Genomic DNA, 27,923 nt, shown 5'->3' on the forward strand with positions numbered 1-27,923 from the left:
ATGATGACTAACATGATGACTTGGCTGGTCTTCTTCTTATTTTATTTTTAGCCCCTTTACAGTATTCTCTATTTAAAAAGTGCACTGGATGTGGAATTGCTAAATCCCATCTCTGAGCAATACTTTGTGACCTTAAGCAAGTTGTTTAATTTCTCTAAGGCTCAGTTTCCTTGACAGAAAAATCAGGATAACAATGCTTAAATTAACTGTGTACCTCCTTGGGTGGTTGGGAGGGAAATGAATACAATTATAACTTAAAATGCTATGGATGTGTGAAATATTGTTTTATTTTCATTTGACTGGGGTTGGGGCAAAGTTGACATGAAAATAAGGGGGATATTTTCTCTGGAATTTTTGCATTGTGTATAAACATTCTCGATTCATATGCAGTAAACAGCTTCTCGATGCACTCAAATAATCGCATAAAAGCTCTAGCATTCACAGTGATGCCAATTTACTCTGCTCAATTCCATTTTGTGTCCTCTGGTAGATTCAGCAGCCACTGAAACCTACCTTGCATTATGGGGAAGAGAATTTTTGGCAGTGTGCTAAAAGCTAAGGAGTTCTTAATCTAAGCTCAAGAGAAATTTATTAATTCCCCTGACAATTTTCTTTTGCACTTGAATACCTTGAACTGACACTTTAATGTCAGTGGAAATAGAGTAACTACCAAATGATAAAACTACAGTATGGCAGTAGTTCCTTTTTCTTGGATTTCAAGGTGAACTTCATCTGCTCAAAGTCCTCCAAGCATTGCATAAACCAGGTCAGGGATCTTTTCCATCGATTACAAATTTCCTTGATTCCATCTGTATGGACTGAATTAGATCTCAGACAAGGTTATTTTGCAAAATTCCACTGACCAAATGATATAAGACATAATGAGTTTTATTATTCTGTTAGGATTTTATCAATTAAACAAATGCCCTTTAGTTTATTATCAGCTCCAAGCTATGTCCCCCCCACCCCCAAAGTATGGTTTACTGCCCCTAGCTGCTGTCCCGGAGGGGCATACATTTTTGGATGCTGCAGTGTATGGCTCCTCCCAGGCAGACTGTGACAGCAGACTGGGCTGTTGTTTACTCCAACATTTTCAAACTCACAAGCTCATACTAAATCAAGCTGAGTGCCAGATACCCAGGCAGAAATTGATTTAGTGCTGCACTGAATCTCAGCAGTTCAGATCTTACTTCTCCGGCTTAATGTATAGTCTCTTTAGCCACTGCCATGTCTAAGCATCATAGGCCATTCTTTACGTATGCATACTAGTGTACGCATATACACAGATTCGAGGCATACAGATATTGCTATACGCATAAACAAAGCATATTGGCATCATTAGAGGCATGTTAATTCAGGGGCAGAAGCTTTTAAAAAGTCATTCTTAACTAGCATGATATATGCCTGAAATGGGGGTACTCTCTAGGTGTCAAAATAAAGTAGAAATTCAATTTTTATGTTCATATCATTTGTGATTTAAAAAAATAGATGTTTTCCTATGCATACACCATGGAACATTTTTGCAATCCACCACTATAGTCATAGAAACAGATGTAATAAATCCTAGGGAAAAAAGTGGTAAGCTCATTTGTTAAAGGTTTCCTTTCCTGGGAACCAGCTTACAAAATCTTGAATGATTACATGTCTCTGTTTTGCTCTCTGGCAAACCACCTGTGAACCTTATGTTGAAGAGAAATTGATACTTCACAGTTGATTGCACTGGTAAAAGTTGCAGTACCTGGATAGTAATGCCGTGATTAAATTTTAAAAATACGCATATTTGAAATCACTAATAATGTCATTTCCTTGGGGCCAATGAATATAGACTGATACTATGCCAAAGATCCAATTTTATCTTCCTTTATGCTTAAGCTCCTTAGCATTCCCAGATTTGCTTCATTTTCCCCACTACTATCCATGGGAAACTTTCTGCAGCCTTCAGGAGATGTAAATCGAAAAGTAACAAATAATAGCACCCTTCCTCTTCCTGTGTTCACAAAAGTTCCTGAAACGAATATGGGCCTGAAGTGCACTGTGATCCCTTTAAGTTCTAACACCACATTACTGACTTATTGGGTTTCTTTTTTCATCTCTCTATTTTATTGTTTCACTGGATTAGACCTGAACTTTCCACATGTAGCTGTTGATTATTTTTTCTCCCTGAATACAATCTCTGCTATTACTTGCAGGATATCTATAATATGTACGAAATAGCGTTTGACTAAAATCATGAGAACAGCTGGGAAGAGACTCGGAAGTCATCTAGTTTTAATTCCTCATTTTACAGGTGAGAAAACTGAGTCCTAAGGAAGTAAAATGACTTGTCCAAGATCTTATGGGTGGTAGGTGGCTGAGATAGGATTGCTCATTTTCCATTTTATTGCATAGAGTTTTAAGAACACTGCAGTAAATTATGCATAATCTTGTTGAATAAAACATAGAAATGGGCTAATACACTGCTTTATTTCTCCTATGAAATTTAAGAGGCATCTAATTTCTTAACTTGATTTAACAACCATATGTCCCTTTAAGAGGTGAGGAAAGCAATGCCCCTTTGTGTGAGACATAGCTTCGCATCTGTGCCAGGACTCCAGTAAATTGCTAATGGCTTTCTCTGGAAAAGACAATCTAGGACATGGGAAAGATGAGAAGGAATAGACCTGACAAGCTCAGTTTCCTCATCTGTAAAATGAATGGATTGAATTAAGTGACTTCTGAGTCCCTTTCCAGCTCTAGACCTATGATCCTATGGGGAAAAAAATGTAGATTCAATTAACATACAAACTACAGTCTTAAAAGGGAGCAAGCAAAAAACGTGGTTTCCAGTAGAGAGATCATTAATTGCTCTATGTCCAGCCCTTTCTCAATTGAAGAGAACGAAAACAAACAAACAGCAACAAAAACATGCACTATAACACGTCAGTCGTGGTATAGGCAAAGAAAGTAAGCTAGAGTCACATTTTTGGCAGTTTTGAATAACATCTAATCATGCATTAAAAATAATGTAAGGAAAATCCAAGTCAGGAAGGTGCTACAGCTTTTCATAGCTACATTTTAATGCCAACTTTGTCTTGGTAGTTTTTTTTTCATGTCCCCATTCTAAATTGTATTTAATAGCACAAATAGTAGGGAGGAAGCATTAAGATGAAATTATTTTTCAGAAATGAGTATTCCTCTGTTGAAAGTTCAAAAATGATTGGTAGAAAATGCAGCTGGTAAAAATGAATTAAAAACTTGTGTCCCATTTTACTTTCCTTGATAGCAAGTACATCACACACAGCTGCTGCCATCAGTTACTTTCTAGTGCATCATGGGCTTCCCTGTTCTTTCTCAGGTTTTTTTCTTTCTTTCACCCTGAAAGAAAATTTATTTGATTTATTTTCACATTGGTGTTTCTTGTGAATTCTTTGAAAATGAATTTACTTTTTAATCCTCTAACTCTCTGCTTTGAATTCTTCCAGCATTGCTTCTCATTTCACACTGCTGAAGCCACCCTCATTGAACTAATATTTAATTCAAGCAAATGCAGCATTTATTAAGTGTCTACTATATGCAAGGCAATATTATATGCAAGGCATTGAGGTTGCAAAGATGGAAAATAACATCTTCCACTTTTTAGTAGCTTATGATCTGATCAGAGTGAAGGAATATGCATGCAAATAACTAATATGTTAGAACGTGAAAGAGTCCATATTTTTTTCATAGACAGAGAGATTTGAGGAAGGAGGGAGAATATCAGGGAAGACTTTATCAGGGAGGTGGCACTGAGATGCACTTTTGAAGGCAGAGGATAATTTTTTTTGTTTCTGATTTTTAAAAAAATTGTATTATTATCTTTTGTTTTTATATGTATCCCAACCTGTTCATTGTTCTCATCATAACTTAAATTATCTCTACCCCTCAGTACTTTTTCTGGCTATCACCCCTGTTCTGGCTTCTTCCCAACTTCGACCCCTTAGAGAACCAGTTCAATTCTCTCATCTATTCTCAAATTTCTTGCTCCTTTGTTCTGTTGCCTCTCAGGTTTTGTCAAATCCCAAACCTCAATTATCTCCATAATCCACCTCCTTTGTTCCTTCTCATGTGTAGGCAGAAAGAACTGAAGGAAATCCCGACTGGGTCCATGACAAAATTAAGTCATCTAATGTCAACTAGACTCTCATTTTACCATGGCAACCTTCTTATTCCCTCCTAATTGATTTTCTACCATATGCTCCACAAAGGCTATTTCAAATCTTCTCTTTCTAAGCTTTCCCCACCTTCTCAGGTGGAGACCATTCACTGAGAGTTCTTCTACTTCGCTCCTCTTTATCTGACAACTTCTTGACATCACCCCTCACCATTTCCTCCTTTTCTCTAGTTTCTGATGAAGAGGTAGCGCTACTCCTCATAAAGTTAACCTGTATATGTGCTCCTGATCTCATAATCATCTCTTCTCTCTCTTATCTTCAGTCTCTCCCTATTTACTAGTTTTTTTCCCTGATAACTACAAATACCTTAAAATTTTTTCTATCCTTAAAAATCCCTTACTAGATTCCACCATTCCAGACAGGTATAATCCTATACCTCTCCTTCCTTAAATATCACCTTTTCTTCCTATCCTCTTTAACTCACTTCTCAGTCTTCTGAAATCTGATTTCTAACCTTATTATTCATTTGATATAGATTTCTCCAAAGTTGCTGATAATATCTTTAAAAAAATTTTTAAATTTATGGAATAAAAAAGAATTTCTATAACAGAGTATAATAAAAAAGATGATCGCACATGAAACTGTAAATCTATTATGTACAACTTAAGATTTCCTTTAAATATATAATACAGTTATCATGTAAATTTCTTTTCCCCCTTTTCTTCTTCCTCCCCCCTTCCCACTTTAGAGATGGCTACCATTAGACACAAATATATATGTGTGTATGTGTATGTGTGTGTATGTAAAATCATTCTATACATACTTCTATTTATCAGTTTTTTCTTTGGATGTAGATGGTGTCTTCCTTCATATGTCCTTTATAGTTAATTTGGGTATTTATAATAATCATAATGACTTATTTGATCAATATTGTTCTTTAAACAATATTGCTGTTACAATATATGTTCTTTTGGTTCTGCTCATATTGCTCTTCGTTATTTCGTGATGATCTCTTGATAGCCAAATCTAATGGCTTCCTTTCAATATTCATCCTTCTTGATCTCTCTCTAAAGCATCTGACACTACTGACCACCCTGTCTTGCTGGAAACTCTATCTTGTCTAACCACTCCTTATCAGTCTCCTTTTACTGAACTGTCATCCATTCCACTTCCATTAACACTGGATGTTCTCCAAGGCTTTGTCCCAAGTTCTTTTCTTTTTTCTCTCATTGCATTTCTCATTTAGTGACCTCATTAGTTTCTGTTGATTCTGCTGACATTTCTATGCAGATTACTCTCAGATCTAAATATCCGGTGCTAGTCTTCCTCCCTTACTCCAGCTCCATATCACATACCACCTAATGGAAATTTCAAATTGGATGTCTCATAGGCATCTCAAACTCCCCAGGTCCAAAAAGAGTACTCATATTTTTACTCCAAAGCTCTCTCCTAAATTTTCCTTTTACTATCAAGGGTATCACCACCCTTTCTCTCACTAAGGTTTACAACCTTGGTGTCATCTTCAACTCTTCTCTCTCATCCCACACATCCAAATAATGGGCAAAATCTGCCATTTCTACCTCGACAACATCTTTCCCATATACCCTCTCCTTACCATCTACATAGCCACCACCGTTGTTTAGATCCTCGTCACTTCTTGCCTAGACTATTGAAAGAGGCTACTGTTTATTCTCCCTGTTTCAATACTCTCTCAACTCTAACCTCCACACAGCTGCCAAAGCGATTTACCTAAAGCACATAGATCTGACTATATCATCACTCTAATCAATAAACTCAATGGCACTTTATCACCTCTAGGATCGAATATAACTACTATTTAGCATTTAAAGTTCTTCACAGTCTTCTCTTACTTTTCTAGATTTCTTAAACATTACTCCTGTCTACATACTCTGTGATCCATACACATTGGACTCTGAACTCTTGACTCTGAACACATGACCCTCCATTCTCTATGTACCTTTGAGTTGGCTGGCCCCCAAGCTGGGATGTACTCCCTCCTAGTTCTTTTTGAGACCAAACTCAAGGGCCACCTTCTACATGAAGTTTTTACTGATCCCCATAACCGCTAGTGTGCTCTCCCTCAAATTATCTTTCTTAATTTTTATCTATTCTGCATATAATTTTCCCCTCAATTAGAACGAATAAGGAACTATTTCAAATTTGTTTTTGTATTCTTAGAGATTAGCACAGGCCCTGGTGCCTAGTAGGTATGTAATAAATGTTTGACTGACTGGCAGATACTATCTTCATTTCTATACATATTCCTTCTTCCTCTTCTATTCTATTGGTTCATTCCTTGTTACAAAGAATAAAAAGCAGGAGGAAAAAGTGGTTCAGGAAAGCCAACCAACACATCAAAGTGATAGCACATGCTATGTTCTCCTCGTATAATCTTCTACCTCTATAAAGAAATGAAGTATTTGCATTTCCTCAGCTCTTCTGCAGGACCAACCTTGGTCATTATAATTCTATAGCATTCAGTTTTGCTATTCTTGTTATTCTGATTTCCATTGTTGAAGTTAATGTATATCTTGTTTTCCTGGTTCTGTTTATTTTATTTTACCTTTATTCATATACTATTTATCTTGGGCAGAAAAGAATTTCAAGAGTTTGAGACATGTCTTTTTTAGACATGTGCAAATATATCAAGGTAAGAAAAGACAGTAGGTGATCAAACATTCAATTCAGTTTGCCTGAAAGACAGGGTATGTGAAGGTACACAGTTTATTGTAAAGCTTGAAAGGAAAGGTAGTTAGAAACTAGATTTTGTATAACCTAATTGCCAAATTAATGAGTTAGTATTTTATTGGATCATATATGGAAAGATATTGAAAGCTTTTCAGCATGGGAGTGACATGATGAGATTCATTCATTACGGAGCTGATTTTGGTAGCATTTTAAAGGATGACTTTAGGAGAGAAGAGACATAGACAGGAAAACCATCCGAGAGGTTATTCCAATGATAAAGGAAAGAGGAAATAATGGCTTGAGCTAAGCTGTTAGTATGAGTGAGAAAGAGAAAACAAACGAGATAGAAACAACAGGACATGGTAGGTGATCAGATCTGAAGGGTGACGGGGAGTATCATCAAGAGAAACAAATATTTAGGAGGTGCGAGATTAGGGTGTGAAGAGGATGAGTTATATTTCGACATGCTGAATTTGAGGTGTTGGAGGGAAATGTAGGTGGAGTTGTCCATCAGCTAGCTAGGAATTTGAGATTAGAGATTAGGGAAAAGATCCCCATTGAATCTTTCCCAGAATCTCATAGATGGGGGTCCCAGAAACTATCTAATTTAATGTCAACCTAACCAAAAATTTCTTTTCCAATGTGCCTGATAAGTGTTGGTCCCACCTTTTCTTGAACAATACTATGGTCCCCTTCTGAGGGAGCCCAATCCTCTTCTGATAACTCTAATTGCTAGAGGGTTTCCCCTGCCCACCTCCCTGCCGCACATCAAGTATAAATTTGCCTCACTATGACTTCTACTTGTACTCTTAGCTCTTTCTTTTGTAGCCAAGTAGAACCCCTCCCTCTCCTATTTCTGGAATAGACTTCTCACTTCCTACTTTCTCCCTACATTAGACTGAAAAACTTTACTGGTGTCCTCAATCATTTTGGCTATTATTTATCACTGATGATCCTTGCTTAGTCCCAAATTTCTCCTGTCAGGGGTTCCCCTTCTGTGAGTTAAAATGTGCCTTCAGTAAAGGCCGATTGTTTTTTGGTATCACTGATCAGCTTGGTTGTTTCATCCAAATTTTTCTAGGTCCAAAAAAGTTTCAGTGGATTAGGACACCCTCCCTCCCTTCAAAGCTCAACTCATGTGAAACCTCCTCCATTAAATCTTTGTTGGCCTTTCCAGGTGAAAGAGATCTTTTCCTCCTCAAACTTTTCATAATAGTTGACCTATATCTCTTTTTTTTTCTTCTCTCACTTTTCCTCGTACCATTTTTATTTGGGAACAGGCCTTCCCCTCCCATTAGATTATAAGCTTCCTAAGTGCAAGCTCTGTGTTTCATCATCCTGAGTTCCTGGCTTAGCGCCTTGCATCAACAAGCATTTAAATGTTTATGGAATGATTGAAGTCTAGCTGGAGGTGCCAAGTGAAAGAATAGAAAGCCTGTTTATCATGATCACACTTTAAAAAGTAACACCATGGCAGGTCTCTCCTTCTAATTCTTTCTATTGCTAAACATGTGCCTTTGTAAGAATGCCATCTTCTCTCTCTCCTTATTTCTTTGGAATTCCACTAAGGGGCAATGTCTGCATAACAGCAAACTCTTTTGGTTTCAACCTAGGATTTCAAACATTTTTTTTTATTCCAAAGAAGAGTTTTCTGGACAAAAACTTCCTGTTCAGCTATTAGAGTGGGGTTCATTGCTTGTCTTGTCTTTAGTATCACCTCCTGGCCCCCAAACACCTACCCCAAGAGAACTTATCATCAGCATCTCCTTGACTACTTGTATTTTTCTTTTCTAAAGATCAGGAAGAGAATCTTTTCAATCTCATCTTGGAATTCCTCCTTTTCTCCCTCTTTTCATTTTTCTTCAGCATTTTAACAATAGTGATATACTTCCCATCAGTGAAAAACATTTTCTTCATCTCCACATTTACCCTTAAAATGCTTTATCTGTGATAACTTTTTCAACTCTCTTCCTGACTTTAATTTCTCTTTCCTTCAGTTACCTCTAAAGTCCCATCTAAAGCGATCTTTTATGCCTTTAGCTCTGCCACACCATTCTTCCCATCCAGTCTTCTGAAAGTTACTGGTCCATCTAAAACGTTTATCCTTATCTTTCACAAGTGAATAGATTTTAATCTTTTAAAATGCATTTCCTCATGAATATATGTAATATGTGAACAGAGAAGTCAAAGGAAATATAAATATTTCTCAACTGAAATATTCCATAATGTTGCTTTTCTTCCTATTCCCATGAATCATGATTTCAACTTCAATTCTTCATTCAGCCTTCAACAATCCTTGTTACACTTCTATTTTGATGCACTAAAAAAACCCAAAAAACAAACAAAACAAAAAACAAAGCCCAAAACCCTTTTGGTTCCTTCTCAGTCCTCTAGGGGGAATTCTCTTCTTTCCTTCACCCTTATATTTAACACTATCTTGAAAGAGAAGTTTTTAGTGAATGCAGACACATTTAAAATCCACACTGATGAAGGTTCTATTTCATTGACACCCAAATTCACGGATAAAGCAAGATGCTGTCTGGTGATATCAGATAGCTGCATCAAGCCAAAGAAAGTTGGTTTGTTCCTGTGTGTCAATAGTATAAGAAGCCCTAACATTGTCTGAGACCTATCAAAGGACGGAGCCATGACTCTGTAATTAAGAATCAATCAATCAGCATTTATTAAGTAGTTATTATGTACCATGTACAAAGAGGAAGGGATTGTGTATTTTGCTTCTGGGCCCATTATTTAAACATATGATGCTGATTGTAACATGTTTTTGGCTTCCCATGTTTAAAATGATATGCTGACATTATCCATTATTTCAATTAGGCTGGAAAATTTAGTGGTTTCAATTTGTGGGTTGTAGTATAGATTCACATAGCTATTAACCACTGAATCTCCTTGTGTTGGCATTTTATTCATCACCATGTTTAAAAGGAGAGGTGGCTAAAATGGCATTTCCTTTGTGAGAAAGTGATATTTTAAAACCCAATCATGCTATGTTATGAAATTATCCAGAAACACCAGGGCTTCAATCATAACTCAAAGCAAGATTAAATTCCATATTTACTAGGACTTAAGAAAAAAAGTCCTAGTAAATATGGAATTTAATAAAAATATTTTGAATTAAAAATATTTTGAAATGAAGTGGAAGCTGGGGTGCTACTGACATCTCTTACTCCTATTCAAACGAAAAGAATTTAAAAGATAATGAATAGGGATTTTGACTAGGGTAAAAATGTTGTCCGAATCTTGATTTGACCTTTGCAATGAACAAATTATAACAATCAATAGATTATTAGTGGTATAAGAAGGAGATAGAGATTTATTATAATGGATATGGGGTGCCAAAATTCATTTTCTGGCAACTTATGTCCCAATTCAGCTTATGGGTGGACATGGAGTCAAAGGCATAGGTCAGAGAACAGACTGCTATAGTCAGGGAAGAGAATTGTTTCAAACTTCATCCATTTTTCTGTGGGTATGCACACTCACTATTTTTTTTTCTCCTGCAAAGCAGACCTGCAAGCTGCAGAGGAGTTCCCACAGGCAAAATGATATAGAAGACTCAAGCAATTGCACAACATATCCAAGGCTGATTCCCTATTTTAGTTTGATTATCTTATTTAGCTACTTAGTTTTCTGTCACTTTCCCTTCCTGCAGGGAATACGGTAATAGAAGCAGCTAAAGGTCCTGGTCAGATACGCTCGTTCCATTGCTCTTTGCATGAGCTGCCTTGTATGGAGCTCACTTCAGCTGTTGGAAAGAGCTTGCTGCTGCCCCAGACACTTTTCTCAGCATCCTTCTATCTCATGAAAATGCTTTGAGCAAAGCATTTCCAGATGCAGCAAGATGAGGGGCCCATCTTTTCTTTTGTTCCTTTAACAGCATTCCTGTATTTAGAATAATCAAATACTCTCCCAGAAGCTATGATATTGATGATTCATGGCAAAGTGGTAGTAACTGCAGAAAGCAGAACTCCCAATTTCCTCCTGACACAGATGGATTCAAAAAGATAGCAAATGGTGTCTCATCATCATGCAGCAAATAGGATGTTTCCCTTAGTGAGGAGAGATCAAGGCAGTGGCAGCACTTGGCCAAAAAGGGAAGCAGAGAGATGATGATCAAGGTTGATAAAGTATTCTTTGTCACAGACATAACAAAATGGAATAAACTTAGCTCTACAGAGAAATATAAAAGTATATACTCTAAAATTATATTTAGTGAGTAAATGTATATGCTACTAAATATAACAACTGGTGGATAGAGGGCTGGGTCTGGAGTAGGGAAGACCTGAGTTCAAATTTGGCCCCAGACACTTACAAGCTGTATAACCCATGGCAAGTCACTGAATCTTGTTTGCCTCCAACTCTGTAAAATGAACTGGAGAAGGAAATGACAAAACCACTCCAGTATCTTTGCCAAGGAGACCCCAAATAGGGTCATGAAGAGTTGGACACCACTGAAACAACTAAACAACATTTTTTTAAAAATTCAGTGATGAAATTGTATGCTACAATGGAATGATCACTGTCAGCAGCTCTGAGTGTAAATTCTGCCCCTGATAGTTATGACATGTGTAGCCTTGGGTAAGTCAGTTTCCTTTTCTACAACATGAAAGAGTTGGATGAAATGGCCTCTAAAGTCATCTCTATATCTATGATCCTACGAGATCTGATGTGACAAGGCATTTTTACAACTTCAGGACAAAAAAAAATCTATGTCATCTGATATATTATAGCAAGAATTTATAGGAGAACAAGGAAAATTAAGAGGTGTCTACAAGTATATATTTATATGTGTGTATATGTATATAAGTATTATATATTCCATATTTGGGTTCAAAAATTCAATGGCAGAAGAAGTGGATGGAGGAGGGCATGGCTAGACACTGATTTATGCAAAAAATATCTGGACTCTTTTGGGTCAAATGAATGAACAGTGTTACATCGTAGCCAAAAACCTCATCCTAAAAACCTGAAAAAAAAATCATAGTCCTAAGTTCCTAAAAAAAATGGAGAATCTAATGACACAGTGAATACAGCACCAGCCCTGGAGTTAGGAGGACTTGTGTTCAAATCCTGCCTGTGTGATCCTGACCAAGTCACTTAACCCCAATTGCATCAAAAAAAAGTGTTGCATGGTAACATTATTATATGGTAGCCTGCACAGAATGCATTAATAAAGGCAGAGTATCCAAAAAGAAGGAGGTTATAGGATTTTAGATTTAGATTTCAAAAACACTTTAGAAATCATCCAGTCAAATGCCTTCATTTTACAGATAAGGAAACTGAGGAACAGAGAGTCTAAGTGACTCGGCCAGGATCTTAAAGATAGTAAGGGAAAAATCTATGATTTCAACCATTGGTTCTCTGATTCTACATCCTCCATTCTTTTCATTGCCCATACAGGTGACTGAACTTTATACTTTGGACTAATCAGACTATAGTTGGATTTATATATTCAATTCTAGATGCTACATTTTAGGAAGGACATTGACAAACTGGGATACATCTAGTGGAGGGCAATAAAGATAAGAAGAGAACTGAAGATTATATCCTATGAAAGTTTCCTGACAGAATAGGGTAATTTTAGTTTAAAGCAGGGCTGTCCAAAATATGGCCCGCGGGCCATATGTGGCCCACAGTGCGATTTTATGTGGCCTGCCTATGGGTTTTAATTTTCATGAGTGAAAAATAAATAATAATTGCATGGAATGCATATTAGAGTTTTTAATTCCATCACTAACAAATAATCTTGTTGATGTTAATTTTCTATGGTGTTTTTGTATTACAGACGGAACGTATCCCGTGGAATTTTCAATCCATCTGTGGGATGCGTTCCATCTGTATGATGGAGACTAGTCACTATGCACCTACCTTTATACTGTTGTGTTGTTGCTTTGTTGTTTTGTGTTTGCTTTTGCGCTTTGCACCTTTGCCTGTCGTATTGATGACGCGAGTTCGCCCACTTTCTATTAGTGTACTGTATTTTCTATTCTGGATGCAGCCTTCAATAATTATTTTATTTTAATGACGCCCTAAGATAACCTAAGGTCGTACAGCCCTAGTTCAGACTTCAGAGCAGAGGGTCACAATATGTATCTTCAAGCATTTGAAAGGCTGCCATATGGAAGAGAGATAGTAGAACTAAGAACAATATGGGCAAAACTTTCTAACAATTGGAACTGTTCCAAGCCCTCAGTGTGTAGTGCTGTTATTTATCCTTCACTTTTGAAGAGGACCAATGACATCATAGAGTTATGTATTAACTTGTGTATGAATTAGATTTAATTGAGGAAGATTTGAACAAAATTGTCAGCCTTCCTGAGTCACTAAAGTCCAGTGGCAGGACAAAAGTCAAGATGACTGGCAGTGGCCCAGGATGCAGTGGATGACCTTGGAGTTTTCAATGTCTGACCAAGCTCTAAATGCTCCACAGTGCCTGCTTCAGCTGCTTTCATGGCCATTGGAACAAACTCACTAATGAGGCCTATCAATTACCCTCAACCTGGTTTAGCCTGTCTGCTGAGAGAGTTTTACCAGAGCATGGCCAAAGCTCATGCTACAGTTTCTTGGAGCCACAGATGAGAGTGGGGTAAAAGGTGGACCCCAAAGGTGGATAAGCAGCCCTGAAAAGGGCTCAGCAAGCCCTCATACCGGAGGTGCTAGATCTCCCTGAACACCCCATACACCCTAGTGTTCTTTAAACAGAGAGTGGATGACTGTTTTGGTGGTGGTGGTAGGTGGGAGATGTACTAGAAGGGATTCTTCATCTAGTATGAATTAAAGACTAGATGGCCTTAGGGATTCCTTTTCAATCTCATCATCTGTGAAGCTTCAGAGAAACAGATGCTTCTGATGCAAGTAATGAAAAATGTCTTAGTAAGTAAAAGTGACTTGAATGGGTTCCTAGAATAGGTTCAAGAGGTTGTTCCCCTTCATCAGAGATCTTCAAATAGATGCTAGATGGCCACCTCTTGTGAGTGTTGTTCAAGGGATTTCTGTCCAGGTATCAGTTAGACTGGATGTGAGGAAGTTTGTCCATTCCAATTAGTACATATTTTTGAGACATTAAATATTTAATTTCTCATCAAATAGATGGCAATATGGCATGTGGCACAAAGAGCCTGAAAATTCTAGGTCTACCATTTACTAAGTGTGTGATCTTGCATCAGCCACTAGGGCTCTCCCAGGCTCAATTTCTTTATCTGTAAGATATAGATGATAATGACTGCACTGCTTTCTTCACTGAGAAGGAGAATGCCCTGTGCAAAAGATGTATGAAAGTCCTATCAAATGGAAATGATCTTATTTGTTTTCTTAGTGAACCCAATCTTATCTTATTATCCTGCTGGATTCCTTGTAGGGAAGGGGCAGTGACAATTACATCTCTCAATGAATTGCTGAAGGATATGAATCTGGTAGGAAGGAAGGAGCAGCAGGAAAACATGGATGGGCAATTTCTCTCTGCAATTTCTTTAATTAATAGGACTACTGCCTGCCAAAGATACAGGGAGTGTGTTTGGGATACTTATTTACTAGCTGATTCCTAGGTCATAGTGGTGTTTATGGCCTCTTCTCCATGATGTAGTCTTTACCACGTGACCCATGCCTTTGTTAACCTCCAGCTCAGATTGCTATCATTTTCTCTGTTTATTCCTTAAAATTGCTCTGAAAGCACTTCTGGTGATTCCGGTGTTTAAATAAAGAGCAGCTGGAGACTGGATGTTTCCAATGAAACATCTTTGATTTGGACTTTGCTTTCTCTATCAGGAAGGTAAGACATAATTTTAGCTTATTTAAAATCACTGGGTAAGATCCATGTCTTCAAAATCATGAGCAATAGATATTTATAAAATATAATTCGTGGTGCCATTTTCTTATTGATCTATTACAGAAATAGAAGGTACTTTGTTCATTAGATTGGGGTAAATGAAGTGACTTGCTGTCTACCCACAAATCAGTAACTAAGTAGCTAAAATATGATTCTTCTGCTTAGTCAGAACAGAAATTGTCCTATCCAATGGAAATCCAGGCTTGTTGTTTCAGTCCTTAGTGATTTATGTAATATACACTGTATGCAGTTCTATAATACACATATGCACACACACATGTCCATATAGAGAGACATATGTACATGTATATATGTATACACATGTCTATATGTGTGTATACATATATATGCACAAACATTAACAGATAAGTGCATAGGAAGTAATCTTTATAGCAATTTGTTAAAAGTCGCACTTAAGGCTCTGCCTCTCTCTTCTGCAACTACACTGTAGTCATACACACACACACACACACACAGAGTCTTATACAGATAGACATATGTATTGTGTGTGTGTGTGTGTGTGTGTGTGTGTGTGTGTGTGTGAGAGAGAGAGAGAGAGAGAGAGAGAGATGTTGTGGGGGAAGGGAAGGGTAGACCCTTAAGTGAATCTGAATTGACTTGTTAATGTTTCTGCTCTAATTGGTCTTGGCCACTTTTACACTCTTAATTCTTCCCTTTCCCACTCTATTTTTCTTTTAACTGAGCTTCTGCCAAGTGTCACAACCAGACAATCATAGAGGAGAAAAGAGGTCAAGATTGTATTAGGATTTGTCAATTATCCTCTTGGTATCAGACTTCACAGATTGTTCAGCAATATGGCCAATTTCACTCCAAATTCTTTTAAAAGTTCTCTCTGTGGTTAGGCTTAGGCTGATCAATAAAATATGCTTTTAAAGATCCAATTTCTCATTCATTCAGGAATGAGAAACAAAGGGAGGGCAGTAGCTACTGAATACTTAGCTATAGTCTCAAAAATAAATTGTTGTAGAGAACATTGATCCATGACAAATGGTAGCTGGAAATAAGACTGGGGCAACAGAAGATCTGCCTTTATATCTGACTGGGACTATAATAAAATTATTATATTATTATTATATTATTATTATTATTGTTATAAGTGGATTATTGTGATATATTGGAAGGCACTAGGGTGTTCTCTTCCTTCTAAAGCCTCTCTGGACATATCAGATTTGTATATACTTTATGTTTCCTTAGAAATAAATCTCTTTCCTATTAGAATGAATGTAAGCCCCTCAAGGGCAGGGACTGATTCATTTTTGTCTTCTTAACCCCAGTGATGAGCACAGTGACAGACACAGAACAGATGTTTAAAAATGTTATCACTTGATGAATTGATTGATTGACTGCCCTATCACAATAGCTGACACTTATAAAGCTTGTGAAAGCTTGCATAGTACTCTTCTTGCAATGACCTTGTTAAGGAAGGTAGTTCAAATATTATTACCCCTATTTAAGAGATGAGAAAAGTAGGTCTGAGAGAGGTTAAGTGACTTGCTCATAGTCACACAGTTAATGTGTCAGACTCAAGATTTGATGCCAGTTCTACTAATTACCACAGCATACTTTTTATCATACCACACTGCCAATACCACACCATCAATCATATTAAAAGAAATTACTAAGTGACTTTTTTTTTAGATTGATACCTACGCATGCCTTTTTTTGGGCTCGAATGTATTTATTTATACGTGGCTCTACTGAATGCATGTTCATTGCCTACAGGTACATCTAAGATGGCTTCATAAGACAATATGATTTCTGGAACTTTGCTACAAAGTGTCAAGCTATTGACTAATCTCAAGTTTCTTGAGTGCCTCTTACACAACTTCACCCACAGTTGATTCAGGCATCCTGAAATATCCTGTCCCTTCCTTATTAAAATTTTGACAAAATTGTTGCTACAATGCACAAACAGAATTTGAGAAGCAAAGCTTTAAAGCACATTATTGAAGAAGGATTTAGGGATGCTGAATAAAAAGCACCATCTGTTGTTAGTACTTAACACTAATAAAGCACTTTTACATTTTACAAAATGCTATATAATCATTTTTATATCAACTATCCTCACAAGGAGCCTATAAACTTAGAACAGCTCAAATTTCTGAGAGGAAAGGGACTGAGGAATAAAAAAATTAAGATTTCTCTTCAGGGCACCATTACTTCTGAGATGCACAGTAAATGTGTGTGCATGTGTGTGGGGGTAAGCTAGCTCTTCTGAGCCCTAGGCCTTAGTTCACCCTTCTATTGAATATTTCCTCTCAAACATTGTTCCCCATTAATAATTCAGTACATTGGAACAAAGACCAGAAGCCTCAGATAGAGCCACTGAGGACTTTTTCTTCATTGAAAATAGGGGATACTTAGATACAGTGAATAACAATGTATGATACCTCTTTCTCTCTCCTGGGATAGTTTATCATTTCCTAAGGTGTGAGTTCTGACACTCTACTTCAAATATGTGTGAAAGTCTCCTGGTGAATATTGGAAGCTCTTAGAATCAGTAGCATTCATGTTATTTACAAGCTTTCTTAGAAGAGATGTTTGAAAAGGGGGTGATAATCAAAACTTGTCTGTAAAGATCGCATCTTTTAAAGTCTCTTATTTGCTGTATCCATGTCCACTTTCTCATGTCTGGAGTTGAAAGGATGACTTTTTTTTCTCTTGACAGTATCATTATCCCTAAAGAATCAAACCTTTCTGTCTCTTACATCTTCGCTTGCTATAGAAATTCTGTACCAAGAATGTAGCTGACAATTTAATTTCTGTTAGGCTCAGGCTTGAGGACATAACCAAGCCTCATTTCCCTGACTCAGCACTGGCAACTCTGTAGGGGTTACTGTAAAGAAATAAACAAAACCTCCAATACACTTCTGGGTCAATAAAGTGATCAGATAAGACTTGCAAACAGCATCTTTACGTAGGTATTTCTGTGAACTTGAGCACAATTTAGGAAGAGGATTTTAATCTTACTGCTTCTGAAAGCTTTTGGGGGCAAAGGCTCCCATCACCTAACCCTTCCATAGGGTGGTAATGTAGTGAAGGGCTAAAGCACTCTTCTCCCTAAATGAATAAGAGGAGAGCATGGAGTGGCAGGCTACCAGGAAATAGTTAATTTGGAGCTGACAGGCAATATGCTAAGCTTAGACTGTTGGCTTTCACAGTGAGAAAATGAAACTTTCCATCCCTCAGAGAGCAAAAGCCTAATCACTATCACACTATTTTTAATGCATCTTGCTTTATAGCATAACTGGACTGCATTTTTCATGTGAAGGTAAAAATTAAAGGATTTATGATAATCCTATGCGGATGGTTGTGGGTGTTTCATTTTGACGAGAGCATTTTCCTCTATTCTTTGTTAACATTTCTCAGCTTCTTGCTACAGTCTTCTTACCCGAAACTACTCATGTGAAAAAAGTCTTGCCAGATAAGCAACAATTCTTAGTGTACAGAAGCTCATATCCTCCCCAGCTATTTATGAGAAGTGACTTCTTCAGGCTTTTAAAATCGGAATGTAAAAGTGTGCAGAGGAATCCTACCTTGCCAACATACTGATAATCGGATCCTGTGTATTCCTCCAAGAGGAAGAACTGATTCCACATCCAGCTCCTTTTTGCTCGATTAAGCTCATTCTTGCTATTTCCAGATAGCTCCAGTATCTTTTTCTTCTCTGGAAAGCCACTAGTCCTCTTAGAGAAGGGGCTTGAGAAACTTTGGTAGGGCTGACCAACCCAAAAAAGCAACAAGAAGTAATGGTAAGTTCTCATTATGATCGCACAAAGCAGGGTTCGGTTGTAGTGCCTTTTCCTGTCCTGAAAGTGCTCAGTTTTACTGCGCTGTATCCAGCCTCATTCCTCCCTTCTTCCTTAGCGTTCGTTGCTTTGGTCTCGGAGGATATCTGGAAAGAATAATAACATATCAAGCATTTTTAGAGGTACTTAAAATTCAGTGTTACAGCAAATAAACTGGAAAAGTAGAACAGAAAATGGAATAGCCTTTCCTCTCTCCAACCCGCCCCCCCCCCCCAAAAAAAGTCTGCTATCAATTTGGAGAAGCAGAAAGTGGCCTTTGAACACACTAAATGGAATGTGTGTCAGGTAGGAAGCAGCCGCTTTCTTTCCCACTTTCTATTACTTAAAAAACCCCCGTTTAAGTAATAGCTTTGATATAGGACAAAGTGTCACAATGGATTTATTTTACTAACTCTTTCACATCTCTAAGTGTGGGCTGAGATCTGGTTAGAGGAAATGAGTCTGGCTGTTCCTAGTTCTCTTTGCATTTCTCTTTTCCTGCACAAGTCCAAGGAAATGAATATCACAGGCAATTGCGATATAGTCCAATTGATTAAAACTGGGCCTCCATTATGTCTTATATCTAGTGAATTGACTGCTTAAACTGGATACTTTAGGAAATTAAGATGGCAATTTTTAATTCACGCACAAAGCTTTCATGGAAATTTCACAATATCACAGTGGTGGTGGTGGGCTTCAAGAGCCTTACAAGGCATGGTACCAAGAATAATAGCATTACAGAATCTTGAGGCTTGAAGGGACCATCTGGTCCACTTCTTTTGTCTTACGGAAGAGGAAGCAAATGTTCAGAGAGGCAAGTAACTATGAATGGGTTTCATTGGAAGGCAGTGGATGTATGAAAGTTTTTAAGGAAAGGCTGAATGACTATTTAGTTGAGAGGGGACTTTGACCAGGTATGCCTTGGACTGGATGAAGAGCTATGGAGCTTTCATTCAATTCAGAGATTCTGTACTTGTGTGCCTAACCCAGAGAGAGACACAACTTAAGTTAATGGCAGAGACAGGTCTAGAACATAGGTCTCCTGTTTTCCTGGCCTGTGGCTCTTTCCACATACCCTGTACTTCATGACTTCATGTGAGGAATTAAATTTTTATTAAAAGTCTAAGTTTTCATAAACATGATTTCCTTTAGCCTCAGACTAGTATTTTTGCGGATCCTGGGCCCATGCTACTCTGCACATCTGCTACAAATTGGTTTACCAGTCTGAGCAATTAAAACAATGCACACACATATTCTCTTGCTATCCCTAGTCCACATTTCTCAGTAACAATCCAAGGCATAAAACCATATCATTAACTTCTTTATCTGATTACTTGATAATGGAATGAGTCTGTTTAAACAACAACAAAAAAGGATTCCAAGTGCTTCCCAAAGCAGAACACAATAACAATTAACCAGTTATGTCATTTCCAACAAGGCAATGAACGCATTTTATATTCACAGATCAGCATTTTGTTTCGATTTCTTTCTCCCTACACTAGGGAGATTTGCACACTTGGCTCCTGTTACCGTTAACAGGAGGTGCAACAGTAACTACCTTTTGCATCAGTGAAATTGATAGCCACCTATCATCTGGCTTGGTGGATACTTTCCATTGAGATAGAAATAGGGCACTTTATGGTATTCAGCATTTTTTGAACCTTCATTACATTATCGTACTTCTTCCTGACAGCAGGCTGGGGAAGTTAGAAATTCTACAGGTGAATAAATGAGTACTGTGACAATTAATATTGTTGGCTGAGGGCCAGTGAACAGGACTCTTGCCCTTAGGTTGGCTTTTGGTATAGGTACAGCATGATTGATGATCCATTAGGTAATGAGCAGCTTCTCTCTTTTTCTTCATGGCATAAGGGTGAGGTGTGCATGGAGGAAAGCCCTTTAATAAATCTACCCCCTCTTTTTTCCCTTTCCTGTTGTACAGGTTCAGATATATATGAGGATTCAGATACAGGAAATCACACTTTCCCTATGTTTGCCACACTCTTAATTATCTGCATAGAAAGATCCTGTGGTGAAGAATTAGACATGTGTACTGCATCCAATGTATCCCCTATGGTGCTGGCAGGGAAAGAGTGACATGGGGAATGGCCCTGTCAGCTATTTTAAAAGGCAAAATCATAAAGGGCAGTTTAAAGGAAAATCTATACCCGTGGGTGTTTTGTGTAAATTATGCAATCTGGTGCCGCTCAGATGTTCAATATTAGCTCTTCTGTAATATCACAGATATAAAATATAAAGTGTTTGCTGGCGGATTTTTTTCTTTCAGGAAAAATGTGCCCTAAGTGCAATCCAAATTAAGGACATTCTGACTAAATGTGCAGGAACATTACAATGAGGCTGTGGTATGTTAACCATTGAACTGAAAGCTGGGGTTGAAGGGCTATTTGCACCACAGCAATGAAACATTTAATATTATAGAATACCTATAAATAAATTCTATAGTAGAAAATATTAAAACAATGGATAGGAGAACTTAAACCACACAGTATTTCTTTGCACTGCATTTCTAGACTGGAACTTTACTCTGATATATTCAACAATAGAATACAGATCAGACTAGACAAATTCTAAGGATATCCATTCTCTCTTCTTTATTTAAACTTTTCTAAAAGTATCAGCAATTACGGTAGACGTTATTACATGTGGAAATTTATTCCTGAGAATAGAAACGTGCACAAAATCCTAATGAATCAATTTTCTAATTGTTTTATCACTACTGTGGAAATTTCACCATATAATTCATTAACAGTAACAAGCATCTCAAAAAAGGGGAAAAAAATCAGAAAATGTCCCAAAATGTTACAACAATGGATTAAATGAAAAGTTTTTAACCTGAAGTCTGCAAACTTATTCTTTTATTATTTTGATAACTTATTTCAATATAATTGGTTTTCTTGGTTTCTTTATTTTGTTTTATGTATTTAAAATCATTCTGAGGAAGGGTCCATAGGCTTCACCAATTTGCTAAAGGGGGCTGTGCCACAAACAAAAGAGGTTAAGAACCTTTGGTCTAAATGAAAGGGCCATATATAGGAATACTGCAAAAGTATAAGTTCACTTATAATTTGCACATTTAAGACAATTCTTTATTTGTTCTGGTTCTTTTTAAAATGACTATCTCATTCAGGTGAAAAAAACAGGAATCACAGTTTCAGTTGGAGAATTTTCTTCTTGGGGAAAGAACATGGTACCCTATAATTGCTATTTTGAGAAGCAAATATGTGAAATATTTATATTTAACATGTTATTACTTAGAATTATAAAGTGTAAGAATTTGTCTCACTTCTTACACATTGCACAGAAATCTCAGATTTTATCTATCCTTAAGCAGGAGAAAAACCATCTTAAATGATGATTAGACCAGGAGCAGGATTCTTAAGCAGTTAGTTTCTGGACGATGAGTTGAAGTATCATCTTCAGAAAGAAAGAAAAGATACACACTACACTGAAACTTCACAATGTGTGGCAAAGCTCTTGATTCTGGGGAAGCCAGAGTAATAGATAGCCAGTTTGCCAAGTCACAATCATGCAGGAAGTATATCATTTCAAGAAAAAAAGCAGGAAACCAGAACTCAAGGTAAAGAAGCAAAGGTACAGATAGAGACCAGATTTAAAAGGAAAGGTTTGGCATCTAACATAGTAAATGATTACTCTAAAGAGAGTTTTCTTTTTTAAAGAAAGGAAAAAAACCACTAAATCACACCAACTCCTCTTCTGTTATTCCTATGTGTTCTCCAGCAATGCAGAAAACACGAACAGCTGAACTCCACTCCCATCTGCCAACAATATTCACCACAACTCACTGCCATAGCTGAAAGTAGTGAGTATTAAATAACTTTAATATATACTTTCATTTTCATTTCATTTTCTTGGTTTTATTTTCATAATAATCTATGGTTGTAAGACAGTTGCCTGTATTTTTTGTACTCTCTTAAGCTATTCATAGATGCAACTGGTTAATTCAGTCAGATGTATGCCAGGCTGTGGGTACCTCAATCATAAGGATGTATGGCCTTAGTCTAATTTTAAAAATGATGAACTTTTGGGCAGAGGCTAGCCAAGAATATTTCCACTTATGGCAATATATCATTAGTTCACTAATTCTGAACTTATAAAATTTCAAAAAAAGCTGAATTATTTCTTTTGGAAACCCAAAGATCTTTGATGATCAAACCCTTTAGGAATATGTGAAAATTAATAGTGTAAATAAGATTATATGGGAGGATATCTAAAATAGTAAGAGAACAAACTATTTTGGAAAGTCCCTCAAGCCCTTTTGAAGGAATATTTAGCATATAAACACTTGATATGCTAATTTAAAAACCAGTCTCAGCTATTCGTTAAAATAGATCATAGAGCCATAGGATTATGAATTTAGAGCTGGAGGGATATCCTCTAAGGACTTCTACAAGGTAACAATTTAAAAACTGTTAGGTATTTGAAGTCTGTTTTCCACCTGGCTTCAACCTACCTTTTCAGTTTTATCACGTATTACTGTTTCTGTCACTCCAGCCAAACTGACCTTCCTTCTATTTCTCACACATGACTTTCCATTTCCCATCTCTAAGCCTTTCCACAAGCTGTGCCCCATTCCTGGAATGCACTACCTCCTCAATTCTATGTTAGAATTCTTGGTTTCTTTCAAAGCTTAACTCAAGGATCATCCAAACAGGCTCCTTCCTAATTCCCCACAGCCAGTGCTTCCTCTTGCCCAGATTACCCTAAAATCATATGTGTATCTTTTGTATACACATGGGGGTCATCTCCAGTCCTCCTGATCTATGTATTGCCCTGAACTCAGATGACCCTGGAGGACAGAGTGAGGCTGATGACTTTGCACAGCTCCAACTCACTTAAATCCAATTCACTTGCTAGTCAAGACATCACCCTCCTGATGTTATTGATTCTCTTCAAGAATGAAGGACAAACAACAATCCGTGAGTAGCGGTAGCTGCCCTACTGGGGACCCAACTGGCTAGTTCTAGTTGGGCAATGATACCTCCCTCTCTCCTTTCCTCCTTCCTTCCTTCCTTCCTTCGTTCCTTCCTTCCTTCCTTCCTTCCTTCCTTCCTTCCCTCCTCCCCTCCCTCCTCTCCCTCCTCTCCCTCTTCTCCCTCCTCTCTCTCCTCTCTATTTGCCCACATGGGAAACCATACCTTCACATATAGATGCTCTACCCAAAGGAATATAAATTTTGATCGCTGAAACCTCATAAGATATCTTGGGGTTTATGGGCTATATTTTTCCTCTTCCCTACTTATTTATTCTACCCTAAATGCAGAGGTGCTAAATTCTACAAAGGCCAAGGAGGATGGGAACTGGAAAAAGGGAACTATTAGGCAATGAAATAATTTGTGTTTTTTAGAGCCATTTCAGTAGAGTGATGAGAGCAGGGGTTAACTGAAGGAGGCTGCAGGTAGAATACGTAGCAACTATAGACAACTTTTTAAAAATGGTGGCAAAGGTAAGGTGAAAGATAGAGCTATAGCTAGATATCTTAGAAGAGTCAAGGGAAAGATTCCCACCCCATGTTGAAGAGAAAATGTTCCTAATCATTTCCCATCCAGCTGCTCTCCTGGTTTTCATGATCTCCATAGACCTATTAATCTGCAAGATGACATCAGCTCTGAAATTCATACCTCCTAAGTACTTCCTGCCCCTAGAATCTCTCAGTGCACAGGATAAAGGATAGACATTGGAGAGCTCCTTCCAGATCTTCTACCATTTAAGGATGGCACACAGGACATTTACCTTGTCACTTCCTACCCAGGTTTGAAGTCTTCATGAACCTTCTCCCCATCCCCACTGACTACCCTCTCCTCAACCTTCCCAACCAAGCTTTTTGGCTTCTTTTTATATGTTGACTTCCCCTATTAGATTGAGTTCTAGGAGGCATTAATCTATCCCAGGAAAAAAAAAGAAGTGTGAAGTTAACAGCTGAAGAACTGCATACACCTCTCAACTCCAAGTCTCTAAGAATTATCGATGAAGTTCTGGCCAGGTTTTGATCCACATCATCAGCAGGCTTATTGACATGATAGGAAAATGACTGTTATCAAGTTCATCCTTCTACTCCAATGGTTCCCAGCTCCAACCTCATTTTAGAAACTTTCTATATTTACCTCACCAGACTGATTGTTCCCCTATTAGCATTTATATAGTTATATATAACTTATAAATCACTTTGAAATGCCTTAATACATTTAATCCTCACAATAACCCTATAAAATCTGTCTTACAGATTAGCAATTAGGTTGAGAGGATGAGGCAGTGATATAGTAGAAGGTGCATTATATTTGAAGGCCAAGAGCTTGGGTTCATATTTCAGCTCTTTCACTAAGTGACTTGGATAAGTCACTTAATGTCTCTTAGGTTCAATTTCTTCCTCTGTAAAATGAGGGGTGATCTCTAATGTTATTTCCAGGTCTAAATCTTAGAAACCCAGTTCAAACTCTAATTTCTATTTTTAAAATACTTTACCACAGTGCTTCTCTAAGAATCCCAAATGTACTCAATTTGTACAATACCGTCCATGGTTACAGTATTCTGATCTCTCAACTAGATTAGAAGGTGCTTAAGGGTAGGGTCAATATCTTCTTTTGCTTAAAACTCTGCCATAACTCCTAGTACAGTGCTCTCTAAACAGCATGCTTTTAGTTAGTGTTAATTAAGCAATACCTAAACTATCCAAGGCTTAAAGACCTGGTTTCATGTCCTGTCTCCTTTACATACTAGTTGCGTGACCATGAGAATGACATTAAGGTCTCTGAGTCTCAAATGCTGACCATATAGGGATAAAAATAAATGCATTACCTGACTCACTGGATTGTTGTGAGAATATGATTTTATATATAATAAAATATCATATTAATGTGTATTGTGGCTGTTATTGTAACATTAAAGTTAAATCCCTTAATTCTTGGCCCATTTTCTCATTTTGTATCTTCAGTGGAGACAGAAGACATTGCTTATTTATGAACATCTAAGTCATGTTCTTACCTTATCACTGTAATGAGCCATGATTTTTTGATACCCACCTTCAGTTCATCTACCCAAAGCCTGGGTCCCAGTCCCATAGACTTAATTCTGGTGGAGGTAAAGGGTGTTAGAACATGAAATTGGCCATGGGGTAATGATTTTTTTTTTCTGGTCATAGGAATTCAGGAAACAATTCCAGGATCACAGATTTAGAGCTATTAGAGATATTAGGGACAGTTTTTAACTCCTCATTTAACAGATAGGGAAGCCTAAGGAGGGGAAATGATTTGGTCAAGGTCATATCAATGACAAGTTGCAGACACGCAATTTAAATCTAGGTCCCCGGACTCCAAACTCAGAACTTTTCCCAGTGCACCACATTCTCTCTAACCATGCCATGTTGCAACCTGCATTAATGGAGGTAGTAGCCACACTGATAAAAATCACAGGACTTCTTAAGCAGGAAAAGGGCTCAGAGTTAAAAGGAAAAGATCAAAGAACTGTGAAATAAAAGGAGAAGATCAGAGATGTGAAATACCCCCATAATATATTAAATAGAATGAAGAAGAATGTAGATCTGCAGGCATTTTGATCCAAGTTGAAATACTAGTTAAGGCAAATCTTCAGGAAAAATGTAAGCTATTCCATCTGAAAAGTTTTATACCTAATCAGGTTTTGCTCAAGATCAATTTTCCGATCTCACAAAGACCTTCTGTGTTTTGAATAAGTCACTAGCTGCTTTGAATAAAAATGAACCCATGGAAACATGTCATTGCCAATTATTACCTGCTTTGACCTTCTTCTTCAGATGTTATGACATCAGGAGCCAACTTTCATGTTTTGGTGGATATTTCACATGAAACCTTTACCTCTAAAGCCCTCATTTCATTTCTCAGTAAATGTCAAAGTCATTGTTGAGTGAAATTGGTGCAGCTTTATGTCCATAATCAGCTTTATTGAAATGTGTCACACAACACTGGCATCTCTCACCATGGAGCATTTTCTTTTTGCCAGTGGGTTGGGATGGCAACACAACCACTTACTTGAGCCAGATTTCTTTGTAAATGCTTCTATTTGTGGATAATATGCCAATCTGTTTGAAAACTGATGTGCTTCCAAATGAGTTATATTCACAATATTATACTTGCCTTGAAATTATGTTTGACATACTGTATTAATGAAAAAATGACAAAATGCATCACTGTGCCTAGCAGAGTGTCTTATACCCCACAGGCACTCAGTAAATATTTGCACATTTCAAGTATTGTTGAAGGAGGTACTGAAAAATGCTGAGGTGGTATATTAAAGTGAGAGATTATGTCCTCCAGATATAAATGGTTATACCACAGTTAAGACAAAAGCAACCTCAATTAGATCACACAGAGTATTTTGTCTGCTTCTAGGTGCTGTATTCCAGAAAGGTGATTGACAAACTGCAGCTCATACAGAGAAGAGCAACCATGATGAAAAGAGACTTTGAAACCATAACATATAAACATGGATCGAAGGCATTAGGCTCTTTTAGCCTGGAGAAAAGAAGATTTAGGAATCACATGAGAATGCTCTCCAAGAAGCTAAAGGTCTATTACGTGGAAGAGAGATTAGATTTGTTCCTAATAATTCTGGGTATGCCCTAGGGTTCTATCATCATCCCTCTTCTCTTCTCCTGCTATATTATTACACTTGGTGATCTCATTGGGTCTCATGGATTCAGTTATCAATCTCTATGATTCTCAGATCTACTTATGCAGCCCTAACCATGTTGAACTAGTTGTCATGTAGATATCTTAAACTCAACATGTCCAAAACTGAATTCCTAATCTTCTCCCAAAACCCTCCCCTCTTTCTTACTTCCCTATTACTATCAAGGGTACCAGTCAGTCTACCTGGTCCTTTCCTAACTTTCTACTCTTCTATATCATATACCTCCCCTTGACCCCTAATATGCACTCTATGATCCAAACTGGATCACAATGACACCTCTTTGTTGTTCCTCACACAAGATGAACACAACTCTATCTCCTAATTCTGGGCATTTTCACTGGTTGTCTTCCATGCCTAGAACATTCTCCCTCCTTATTACTGTCTCCTGGCTTCCTTCAAATATCAGTTAAAGTCTTACTTTCAGCAAGAAGCCTTGCCAGATCCTCCTTAATCTTAGTGCCTTTCATATGAGATTATCTCCAATTAATCCTGCATATCCTTGTTTGTACATTGTTGTTTATATCTTGTTCCTCTCACTACCACCCATGTTAGACCGAACTCCTGGAGAGCAGAGACTATTTTTTGCCTTTCTTTTTTTCCCCAACCCTTAACACAATGCCTGGTACATAGAAGACACTTAATGAATGCTTGCTGACTTGGCTTGTTCTGTTTGACTCTAGAAGGCAAAATGTCCCTTGAAGTTTCCAAGGGAAGATGGTGAGACCATTT

The 27,923-nt window shown here is 37.5% G+C and overlaps 1 protein-coding gene across 1 annotated transcript in view; it reads right to left on the reverse strand.

Annotated features, from left to right (window-relative positions):
* Positions 1–18,482, reverse strand: part of CDH6 (cadherin 6) — an 80,328-nt gene extending 61,846 nt beyond the window's left edge. Inside the window, exon 1 of the mRNA XM_036761793.1 lies at positions 18,240–18,482. Within this exon, the coding sequence (XP_036617688.1) occupies positions 18,240–18,467 (228 nt within the window). The 5' untranslated portion in view covers positions 18,468–18,482. The remainder of the gene's footprint in view (positions 1–18,239) is intronic.
* Between the last annotated feature and the right edge of the window lie 9,441 nt (positions 18,483–27,923).

This window comes from Trichosurus vulpecula, chromosome 1, assembly GCF_011100635.1.
Source record: "Trichosurus vulpecula isolate mTriVul1 chromosome 1, mTriVul1.pri, whole genome shotgun sequence".
NCBI classification, from domain to species: domain Eukaryota; kingdom Metazoa; phylum Chordata; class Mammalia; order Diprotodontia; family Phalangeridae; genus Trichosurus; species Trichosurus vulpecula.